Below are 12627 nucleotides of genomic sequence, written 5' to 3'. Positions count from 1 at the left end.
AGACTCACTTTTTGCTAAGTCGGTCTTCCATTTTGGGGTTTCTTTGCAGCAGTTGCTAATATAGAAATAGTTGTTTTTTTTCTGCAGTATTTTGTTTTCCACCATTGTATTCATCCTCCTGCCCTCTCTGACTCGGTGTCACTGGTCAAAATTTGTGGGGTACATACAAATACCAGTCCATTACTTTTCACAGGAAATCTTATGAACCATTCATGAGGATAACCTGACCTGGCACAGAACCAGCACTGTAAAAAATTGTCTTGAAAATTAACAGTAAAATACTGGCAGCAGGGTTGCAGCATTCTACTGTTAATGTTACAGTTCCTCTACTATTATCTACTTTACAGTATGTTACTGTGATAAAACCACATACTGAATTACAGTAAAATCCTGCATTTCATTGATTTTTACAGTAGACTAAAACACACTGAAGCTAGTTACAATATTGTTGCAGTATACAATGCAGTCATTTTTGAAAATAGAGCATATTACTGTCTGAAAGACAATTACTATGAATTAAGTGCTGTCTTCACTGTAACCTCAGTACATTTAATAAAACCATATACTGAATGAGTTTTTTAAGTAAAATACAGCCATTAAAAATGTATACAAGAAGAGACTTAGAAAATATAATATATATATATATATATATACTGTATAGGTCATATATTTTATGGGAAACGGCAAGCTACCTACAAATATTGCCCAGAATGCATTGTTTTCTACAGTATAATACCTTTTTAATGGAAAACAGTATGTTACTGTCACAATTTGACTGTTTTCTTACAGCAATTTGTTACAGTGAGTCTATAACTGGCACACCTTTTTTTTTCCTTTATGAATTAAAGAAAGAAAACACAACATGTAAATTATTTTTATTCTTGGACAGAGCTAGGCTCGCTGTTTCCAGTCTTTGTGCTAAGCTAAACTAACTGGCAGCTTCATGTTCACTTCACAAATTGTGTGTGACATTAATTTTTTCATCAAGTTCTTGGCAAGAAGCAAATCAGGGTAGGCCTGTTTCCCAAAATATCAAACTATTTCTTTAAAAATATGTAAAAATTCAGAAATGGGCACTCCACCATCCTGAAGAGAGGACTGAAATCCATCAAAGTGGATTGAAAGTGTTTTAGAAAACATTATTTTACCACATCAAAGATCATTTGATTTACAAAATAGTATCATTGGGGAGGATGCAGTGATCTGAGTTTAAAATGGTTAAGAATTAATCCTAGATTTTAAAAAGAAAAAGAAGCACATAGAATATTTTTTAAATGAAACCCTTCAATGGCTTCAGAGCGACACTATATAACGAGGCCCTGCGAGGATCAGATGGAGTGATCGCCCTCCCTTTTCAAGTAAACCTGGGAAAGGTCGCTGACCCCTGCCGATAGAGATTTGGGTAGAAGACCTTCGCATGAAGACGGCGCTGACAGCAAAGGGAGGAATAACATCACTAGGCCTCTGACCTTCAGTGTAGACCCACACCGTCTTACAACCAGAGAGTCAGACACATCTGAATAATACATCAGCCTTGACTGCTGGGACCACCACCACTGCTCACACTCAACACAGAATTCACATCATGGTGTGAGGTTCGTCTCCCACTGCATCCCATACAGTAATGAACACAGTGTGTTTGACCAGCTGGGGACAAGTCTCTGCACCTTAATAATACCTACTATTTTTATAAAGAGGCTTATGTTGTTCAAGGGCTTTTTGTAGGTGCATTATGCATTATATATTTTTTTCTTTCACAAAATTGGATTATAATTCATTATTTGTGTTTTTCACACAATTATTTATACCAAGTCAAACCTTCCGCTCATCAGATACTCTTTACATTATGTGCAATTTGTTTCAGACTCTTTATTCCAAAAGCAATAGTAAAGGCTTAAAAGAGAGAGGGGAAAAAAAGCAACGCACTGCAGCTTTTGGCCTCTACAGTAATTTCTCACCTCCCAGCAAGTAAGTGAACAATAGATCGAGCCACGAGAATTCTGCTGTTTACACAGTGAGAATGAACAGAAATGCATGAAACATTTTAAAATCCCCTGTGATTCCTGGAAAGGCGAGCTGTCTCTCTCCTGTCTCCGTCTGCTTTACATACAGGAACAGCTCCATGGTTTGCACTGAGATTATTTGAATTTCATAGAGTGTTTGACATTTGATAATGGTGCTGTATGTTTATAGATTCAAGACTTTCCTTGCGAAGGTTCCCTATCATGTTTGTTCAGGATTCTCACTGCTCATAAAAAAAAAGCAATTGAATATACAAAAAAGTCAAATATCTCTGTGTGACATCAAAAAGACAAACCCAATTATTGTTTTAGCTTCACATGAGGAGATACATATCAATCAACCTTCTAGGAATATCTATATTTGCATAAAACATTCCGAGTAGCAATGACAAGAAGGGGGAAAACAAATGTTTGTTTTGCAACTGCGCCATCATTTATTATGATGGGAGAATTGTTGCCTCAGTGCCACATAATGATTGGACTCTGTTGTTCACCTGTTGAGACAGATTTATAATTTATTTAAAGTGCCTGTATGTGTATGTAAATAAGGCTGCTGTCACCAGAGTGTTGTTTTATTTTAATTCACTGAGCTCTTCTACAGCTGGTTGTTAATCTAAAAACAGAATAAAGAAATGTTTGTGAAGCTATGAGTTTGTGGACAGATGTGGCCGTGTAGGAGCAGTGTGGGAGGATGCATGCATAGTATGATACTGGCAACATCTGACAAACAGATGTGTGTGGGCTACAGTGTGCAGTGTGTGTATTGGGGATGTAAGTCCGTTAGAGTTCAATCAATGTTTGATGCTGCATTATAGTGTATGTGCAGAGGTTACTACCCTCTACTGGAGCACAGAATGAATGCAGATCAAAATGCTGCAAAAATAAATAAATAAATCAAACATAAAACGTCGACATCCTTGAAAGTGTTAAAATTGTAATAGCACTGAAGTTGTGTATTTTTTGCACCACCGTGAGAAGGTTTTTACTCCTATTGTGGACACCTTTCCGGAACGCGGAACCAATGTTTTCCGCTGTCCGCGTTCACTTCCGGTATGTTTTTGTTGTCACACAGGCAGTAAAGTTGTTGGCGTTGAGGCAGCTTCTGTACTCACTACAGTCTCCTGTTTTTAAACATACAGATAAACATAATGATTTTATTAACCGTGAGAATGTCGTAAAAGCAGGTAAACGTATCATTTAACGTATTAAATTCAGCTTTAGCGAGTTAGCGCTGTTTAAAAATGTGTCGGTTACCTGGACATACAGCATGCTTTTGTTTTAGCTAACTTTATTTACACTTGCTACGTTATTAGCGTTACCTGATTTTGTGACTACATGCCATTTACAAAATTAATTCATGGTATCATATTAGTTCATAGCATGTCCGAAAACAGTTGAGCCTTTGGCATGTTTTTTGTAACGAGAGTCTCATAAAATAGGTTACAACAAGTGAAAAGAAATTGCTTTCTTTTGCGTTGTAAAATATACATAATTTAATTGTGTATTTTACTCACTATTCAATTGTTGTATTTGCTTAAGAATTCAGAATTACACTTACTATATTTAGCCACATCTTCATATTTTCAGGTCTCATATTTAACATGAATTTGGGAGTTTATATAAGTGAATATGATGCAGCCTCGCATAAAAAAACCCTCAATCAGTAAATTAATTAAACGTTATTTGTGTAAAACCTTTAATACAGGTCAGTGTAGTTTAAAGTGGTTCACAGATTATTGACAACCCAATCATAACGTTAAAAAAATATAGAAAGTAAAATCAATGCATGCAAGACAATAAAAAAATGTAAAGATGTATTTGAAAGTTACAAAATGATTAATACAGTTAGGAAGGTGAGGGGTGGGAGGCTAACTTACAGTGTTAAACATAAAACGACAAAACAATAATAAATTGATGACAAAAAAATGGATTTAAAAGCTTTAAAATTAACAATAAAACCAAAATGCTAGACCCAAAATATATTTTAAAAAAAGACAGGAAAAAAGGACAATCACACTCAATGGGGGATAAAATAAAATAAAAAGTATAATAACAATAAAATAACTTGAAAAATTTTTGCAATATAAAAATAGCTGGATGGGTAAGCTTCAAGTGTACATTTAAAGTTTGTTTGTTGTCTCTTAGTGCATCTGTTTGTTAGTGTGTGTGGGATATTGAAGGGTTAACATGAGTGGATACGTGGTTGTCTAAAAGTCCAATTTCTGAGGTTTTTAAGGAATCATATCTTGTACTGCTGAATTTAAAGTGCGCACTCAGTGAAGGTTTACTCTGCCCATCCTCCTTAACGACTTCCATAATAATATCTGACCAAACATCCTAAAAAACAGGATTTTCAGCTTGTTTTGATGTTCTTGTTTTTTTTTTTTTTTTTAAATGTGCATAAAATCAAAGGCTGCACAAATGTTTCAGCTGATAAGCTGCAGAAAAGCAGACTGATATGATGAGTGCTGTTGGAGGGTAATACCTGTCCTAGCACCAGGACAGGTATTACTTCAGGAATGTGGCAAATTAAATGCAACCGTTTTAATTGGGTTCGGTTTCATCAGCCTCAAAGTTCACAAGGCCATGTTTCTGTACTCAGATGAATCAGGTGCTCAAAGTTGGCTGCTTCGTACTTTGGCATCATCTCCAGCTGCACTGAACATCCAAACACGGATGGAGTCACATGGAGGCAGAGCTGGCGCTTGTATGAATGTCGTCACTGTGCATGTGTCATACCCGCAGTTCTGGCTCATAGTGCCCTCACCTGCATTTTGTGGTTGCCAATTTGGAAATTAGGTGTATACATCTGTTTGACTGCAGCAAAGAGACTGTCGGGGATAGGGAAAGCAAGTGCCCGACCTGTGTATGTGTAATAGTGGTGGGCAGTTTTAGCTAATTGTGGACCCTTGACCAACTGAGCACAGAACAAGTGATTAAATGACAACCTTTGCCTTAGAAAATTACAGTGAACTGATGAAGTAATATCCAAACAGTGTGCGTGTAAATTTAACTGTGCATCACCATTAGGGATTCAGTCTGAACAAGTGCTGTCCTGACTCTGTCCTTCTTTCCCACAGCATAAATAAAGACCTTCTCATCAATGGCCACCCTGTGGTCAAAGATCTCCGCTGTCCTGCCTCATAATGAGGAACAGTTTCCACTGCAGTTCAGCGACAAAGTGGAGTCAAGTGTGGTGGAAATGCTGAAACAGTCCAGGCAGCAGCTGTACAGCAATGCCACAAGCGCCAGCCGAATGCTTAATGCTCAGATCATTATGGATTTTTCATGGGAGAAACTCAACACGGGCACATGGCGCCATGTGGACAAAGAATGGAGACGTGTATATTCGTACGGCTGCCTGTTCAAAGTGGCCGCTCTGTGTCGCGAAGAGCCGTCAGCAGACCAGGTCCTGCAGGCTGTGAGGACTTGTGACATGGGTTTACTCATGGGAGCAGCCATCATGGATAATATACTTCAGGTTGTTGTCCGGATTCTGCAAGGTGACGTCAAGAAAATCAATAAAGGAGATGAAGAAAGTGAACACACTGAGGTCAAGGTCAGTGGTCATAATGTGATGTTTTCAGAAGATTTTAGTTGAATGGAGCTTTTTTTTTTTTTTAACATTGTTTCTAGAACCCTTGAGGCTTAAAATGTATTGCTGAAGCACATTTATTATCAAACTTAATCAAAATAAATGGAAGGAACTTATCATTATCTAACAATAGGAAGAAGATAAGTGAACTGCTGGTTTAATTATGTAACCACAGAGTGAACCTTATCCTTAGAAAAATGATTTAAAGTGTGCAACAAACGGTAACCATTGACGACATTTCATCATGAGAATGATGCTCAAAGGGCACAGACCCACCATGGCCAGTGACGCATTCACATGCTCTTTGGTTTGTCTAACTTCTCAAATTGAGGAGCCTTTCTTTAGACTTCATTGTGTTCATGAGCTTTAAGTCATTATGTGGAAACAACACAGACACTAGAAAATGCAAGATAATGTGTTGCTTTTATTTTATTGCTCAGAGCATTTAAACAGCCTGTTGATAGCTGTTTAATTGCCCTGAAACTGATAAGGTGAGTCATGAAATATGAACAGGAACAATTTTTTCAAATTATTCTGACAACACATGAATGCAGCACATTCTCGCAATTTTAATGAAAGTGGAAAAATAATTAGTGTTTATGCCCTGTGATTCAGATCCCCTCCAAAATTTAATTGGCCCTCCCTTGACCCATGCTTCACCCTTCAACCAATTTTGCTGAAAATCAGGCCAGTGGTGTTTCTGTAATCCTGCTGACAGGCAGGCACACAAGCTGAACTGAAAATAACCTTTTTTGTGGAGGTAATAAGCCTCTCTAAAGTTTTAGAGAAGTATTTCCTTTGTCGCCCTTCATCTCGTCACACTCCCATCAGATGTCACCGAAGATAAAGTGCGACAAACAAATGTCAGATCACTTTGTTTGGATGTCATCAAAATGGAGAGGAAGAGTTCAGAGTGAGGTTATCAGGATGTTTCTACATTAGTTTATTTCTCCTTTCCTCGAAAGAAATAAAAAAAAAAAGGCTTAAATATATTGAAATACTTTAATTGTCCCATGTCTGTTTGCACTCTAGAGTGGAGTTGCAACTGAGAACTATTTTCATTATCGTTTATCTGCCTATTATAATCTTGGTTAATCAATAAATTGGTCAATTACATAGATTGATTTTTCTTTTTTTCCTCATCAACTGTCCAAAACCAATGTACTATTTTACTTTTTTATTTTTATTTTTTACCAATACTGAGTTTATTATCACATAAAGAAAAAAAATCTGCACATCCTCAATCACCAGTTTTGGCATTTTAGCTTCACAAATGCCCTAGAGATACATTTTTCAGAAGATCAACTCATTTTAGCTCTATCATAGAGAAATGTAATCACAGACACTGTTTTCTTATTATTTTCCCCTTGAGACATTTGCTATTAGAATTAAATTTAAGACCTAACAAATACTTGTTGTTTTGGCATCATAAACAGAGAATAAAGATCGAGTGCCATCGTGTTCCGGCGATTAAAGACGACTTGGCAGTTCCCAGGATAAAGTGTCCTTCGCTGGAGAGCTTCAACACAAACTACCTGCTCCCCCTCAAACCAGTGATTTTAGAGGGGATCATTGAGCACTGGCCCGCCCTCAACCAACACCCCTGGAGGTTTGTTTTTATTTTTAATGCATGTTCTCCTTCAATTAAAGACTGCACCACATCTGCCAGACAATTATAGATTGGTTTAGCATAGAAATCTTAAATAAATAAAAGAATGTCGATTTTTTTCTTTAACCTCTGGCTTCACAGTATTAGCATATCCATCAGTCCTCCATCATGGTTAAACACTCGAACCATACTTATGTTCAGTCTAGCCATGTAATCAGACAGATTTACACTTGTGATGCCAGCTGAGTGCACTCCTCATGCTGAGAGGACAGAAACCTGGTGGTGAAGCACCCCTGGCATGAAACATACAATTTACATCAGTCTGCTGCCAGGAAATGTAACATTTGGTGTGAGTTTCAGTCTTAGTTTCCCTTATAACGTGGCAACAACATCAACTGAATTTAGGTGGCTTTAGTCGTCACAACATCACTGATTCCTGACTCTAATGTCTGACACCGGAGTCGATATAACTGCCTCTCAATTTAAGATTATCCTTCACTGTCCTCCCTCTCACTGCCGACTCCTGACAGCTGACTATTCACTCTGACACCTGACATACGGCTCCTGGCATCTGACTCTCAGCCCCGGTGGTGGAGCAGGACAAACAGAAGTGCACACATGACATATTTTTAGCATTGCTAGAATCCTGAATGACCAGACTTTTTTGTGCGTGTCAATTATAGCGTTGTTATTAAAGAACTATAGGGGGAAAGTGTTGTGCTGGGACTCTTCACCCGTGAGCGTACTCCGGTTAGGGAATAAGGACACCGTTTTGACTTTAACTTCTTTATCTCAAACTTTTTCAGCAGCAGGTCATTACACACACTTATTCAACACATGCTGATTCTAAGGCCCCCGAACGTAAACCTAGCTGCCCTGTAAACTGCCCGACTCAAACAGACTGAACTAAAAAGTGCCTAAATATAATTATTAACCTGTATAAATCAACAATATCAATATAATCAAATTAACAGATTAATAGGGTGTATTTTCTGGTCACAAAGGGAATTTATAACAGTTGTATTACAATAATGGTTTTTTTTTCCCTACTGCAAAGCATAGAATACTTGAGGTCTGTTGCTGGCTGTCGGACTGTTCCCGTCGAGGTGGGATCCAGGTACACAGACGAGGAATGGTCGCAGACACTGCTGACGGTCAATGAATTCATCGATCGATACATTATAAATAAAGTAAGTGCATCCTCATCAAGTATTGCTGAAGTGGTGCGTTGTAACTTCGAACAAACAAAGACCTTCGTGTGATTTCTAACTCTGTACTTTGATTTTATTTTGCAGGATGGAGGGAAAGGTTTGGGTTACCTCGCTCAACACCAGCTTTTTGATCAGGTACGTTTTCCGACGACATGATTATGGAAATAATACTTGATCCATTTTGTCAGGTTACTAATTGATCATTCAGCTTATATTTTTCGCCGATATGAAGAATTGAATTCTCCTTATTTCTAGCTGTCACCCTCACACCGCATTGCTTTGCGCAGTATTGACATTTTAGTCCTAATTTTATCCTAAAAGTCAATAAATTGCCTGGATTGAACTTTACAGAAAGGGCACCTTGTCAAGCTAAAAGTTAGTTATTTCAGGCTCGTTGATAGATCAGGATGAGGCCAAACACTGACTTTTCACACCACATCTCCATCCCTCAAGAATCACCTGTAATTAACTTAACACATGTTAATTCAAACTGGGAAGTGACTTTATAATAATAAAGACGATTTAATAATTTAAAAAAAATAATGGTTTCCTTTTAGATAATTAACACATCTTTGGTGATCTTTCATGTGAATAATTATGTAATTTCTAACTATTAAATAGAATGGTGACAAAATGGGTTAGTATGTGCAGACAGTTTTGAAGTACAAACCCAATGTCACTGTATTATGAACTAAAACATTTGAAAGTTAAATGTTCGAGTCTGCTTCTTTTTCCTTTTCATTACTATTTTAGTGTGAAGACAGCAATGTCTTCATGTTATCGCACCATCTTAAAGGAGATTTACCATTTAAAAACTCACTTTTTCAGTGCTATCTTGTACACATACTGTACATTTGGATATCTTCTGTGCCGATCAGACCCACAAACTGTGAAATTAGGCAACCCAGTCAGGTTTTGTGGGTTGTCTAAATCAGAAAACATGGGATTCAACAAGCCATTTAGAGTCGGCTCCCCTTCCTATATGCAGGTTCATCAGAATATACAAGCCCCCGATCTGAGTATTTCCACCCACGGCTTGAGAAATACCTTTGCAAACACACCCGGAGGCAATCAATGAAAAGTTACCCAAGTTATTACAATTTCTCCTGAAGGGACCATGAATGTCTGTACCACATTTCTTGACAATCTATTGTAAAGTTGTTGAGATATTTCAGTCTGGCTCAGTGGTGACATTTCTATATTTCTATTTTTATTTCTATTTGTGCATATGTCTATTTACTTAAGACTTGTTGTATTTGTACACGGTCACCAATAAAGTTGTAATAAAATACTTTATACCTTTTTCCATTAAACGATTGTGACAATGTAATTTATTTTTGACAGATAAAGTGTATATGTTGTCAAAACTTTATGAATCAATCTCTTCCAAACATATCACAATGGATATTTTGTTTGAAAACGAAATTATTCCATCTATATGGCCGACCGTGTATTTTATAATGTTGTATATTTAGCAAAGCGTGTTTTTTTACCTTTATTTTATTTACATACTTACTTATTCCTATTTCTATTTCTTGTACAGCAGCAATTGTAGCAAAAGCCCCAGGGATCAATAAAGTATTTCTGGTTCTGATTCTGATTGCCGTCCCTTGAACCGCATGTTTTTCATGGTGGTTAACCCTTAATAGGGCACTCATTGAAATACTTGCAAATTCCAAATTTCAACCCTAGAGAATATTGGAGGATATTACATACAGACAGAATGTGTAAAAAAAAAAAAACATACGGACCCGGGGGAGGGGGGTAATATTTTGAGAAAAAAGTTTACGAGATTAAAGTGGCAAATCTACGAGAAAAAAATGTGCAGATTTATGAGATTTAAAGTGGTGAATCTGCGCCTGGTGAAGTTGCTTTTTTCCACTTTTTTTCTCGTAAATCTGCGACTTTTTTAGCACAGATTTGCCACTTTAAATCTCTTAAATCTGCAACTTTTTTTCTTGTAGATTTTCTACTTGATTCTAGTAAATTTGCAACCTCCCGGTTTGTATTTTTATTTTTATTCATACTCGGCCCTAATATGCTGTCATAGTCAAGTTCTCTTCGTACAAGTCACTGAAGAATAACTGTACGACTGTTTCTTGCAGATTTTTTTATTGGAGGTCAAGGTTAATAAAGTTAATATTATTATATTATTATCAAACTGATTGGTCAGATGTCATGGTGTCACCATCTGTGTCGTAGCCTGATCTTTGCTGATTAGCTGGAAGAAATCCATGTGGTTCTACGACCAAACAGAGAGACATGGGGACCTCATTTTGATATCCACTGAAGTTACCAAATATAGTTCTTTGCCCCATAAAGGGTTAAAAAGCTTAGATACCATGAGAAAATTCAGACTAAAAAGAAAGAACATTGTATATTTAGTCAGTGGGGTTTTAATGCTTCCCTGATGTCATTCGTCTTGTTAGATACCAGAGCTGAAGGAAGACATCCGCCCTCCTGATTACTGCTGCCTCGGTGAAGGAGACGAAGATGACATCACTGTGAACGCGTGGTTCGGGCCCAGAGGTACAGTGTCCCCTCTTCACCAGGACCCTCAGCAGAACTTCTTGGCTCAGGTGACACAAGCAAGGTTATTTTATGAATCCAGTTAGTGTCAAAGATCCATCACATGACCGCAGCTTGTTTACCACGTGGGATTTCCCGCTGTATAATACATCAGGTGGTGGGAAGCAAATACATTCGCCTATATTCCCCGGAGGACACAGACAAGCTGTACCCTCATCAATCACAGCTCCTTCACAACACCAGTCAGGTGGGATTGACAGTCCATGGAGATAGTACATGTTGAGCTTGCAAATGCATGCAGCATTTCCAATTTCTGGCTCCTTTCCGTGCAGGTGGAGGTGGAGAATCCCGACACAGAGCGATTCCCGGAGTTTGCCGAGGCTCCGTACCTTGAATGTGTGTTACAGCCGGGAGACGTGCTGTTCATCCCGGTCCGGCACTGGCATTACGTCCGATCCTTAGAGCTCAGCTTCTCCGTCAGCTTCTGGTGGTCATGACTACTTGATAATAAAAGTTATTTTTGTCGAATAAAAATTGAGCTTGTTTTCTGCTTCTGTAGAGGGAAATCAATTTGGAGTTTTTAACTAATGCAAGGCTAATTCTCATAAACCTTAGGACAACGGCTGATCACACAAACCTTTGATCCATGAACAATGAACACACACTGCTGAATGATTAGTTTAATTGTGCCGCTGATGATTGCAACAACATCTATTGTGTGGAAAGTGAACAGCGGGGGAAAAAAACAAAAAAACAAACGAGCAGTTAAAACTGTTGTGCTCATTTCATCCTGCATATAATTACTGAGAGTTGTTAGTCATCTAATTTGATAGGATATGTTTCCCTTTTCAAATTGGCATATTTAATTGTGTTCTCAACCTTATTCCTACAACTATCCTCAGATGTGTGATTTCCATAATTCATGGAAATGAGGCAAGTCTTCAAATTTAATAACCGAGTGAGCCACAGGTACAAAGATGTGGTAATAAACACGGCTCTGTGGTTAAACTGACAGTCGGAGGCAATCAAGCAGGTCACAGATGAAAATTAATAAATTAAATGAATTAATCCCCTGGGCACAGACAGACTTTGAAATTAAAACTGTCTCATTGGTTAAGTACCCTGACAGTACAACTCTTGTTGAGCACCAAAAACACAACACCTGACTACAAAGACAGCAGCACTTCATTTCACATTTCAGACCTCTGACAAGCCCCAGTCATGAATCCCGTAGGTCCATTTCGAACAAGCCCTCTAATTAGAACCATGAAGTATGTGAGGATGTGACAAAATTAAGTAGATCAGCGCTGATGTACACATTTGATCTGCTTTCCAACATAATTCACATGAAGTGTAGTGTAGTGATAGATAGATAGATAGATAGACTTTATTTATCCCAAGCTGGGAAATTACAGTGTAGCAGCAGCATTACACACAGAGACAATAACAACACAATTAAATAATTAAATAAAAAGAACAACCTAGGCATACTTCAAGCAATAAAATATAAAAATACAATAAAATGTAATGTAAAAGTACAAATAAAGTGTCTAAAGAAGGAGTATGTATTAAGGAGTAGAATTCCAATGCAGAATAAATATGAATATGCAGTATAAAAATGTTGGTGCTATGAAACAAATAAGGTGCAATGAACAGTGTGCA

At 37.6% G+C, this 12627-nt stretch overlaps 1 protein-coding gene across 1 annotated transcript; it reads left to right on the top strand.

Annotated features, from left to right (window-relative positions):
• The first annotated feature begins 3053 nt into the window (after positions 1 to 3053).
• On the top strand, positions 3054 to 11499 carry kdm8 (lysine (K)-specific demethylase 8). Its single transcript, XM_059348284.1, has 8 exons — positions 3054 to 3205; positions 5102 to 5580; positions 7053 to 7225; positions 8283 to 8415; positions 8521 to 8571; positions 10866 to 11015; positions 11120 to 11212; positions 11298 to 11499. The coding sequence occupies exons 2-8, from the start codon at positions 5125 to 5127 to the stop codon at positions 11460 to 11462; spliced, it is 1221 nt and encodes a 406-aa protein (XP_059204267.1). The 5' UTR covers positions 3054 to 3205; positions 5102 to 5124; the 3' UTR covers positions 11463 to 11499.
• The last annotated feature ends 1128 nt before the right edge of the window (positions 11500 to 12627 follow it).

Source organism: Centropristis striata, chromosome 13 (assembly GCF_030273125.1).
Source record: "Centropristis striata isolate RG_2023a ecotype Rhode Island chromosome 13, C.striata_1.0, whole genome shotgun sequence".
In the NCBI taxonomy this organism is placed as follows: Eukaryota; Metazoa; Chordata; class Actinopteri; order Perciformes; family Serranidae; genus Centropristis; species Centropristis striata.
This window is presented reverse-complemented; position numbering and strand designations above follow the sequence as displayed.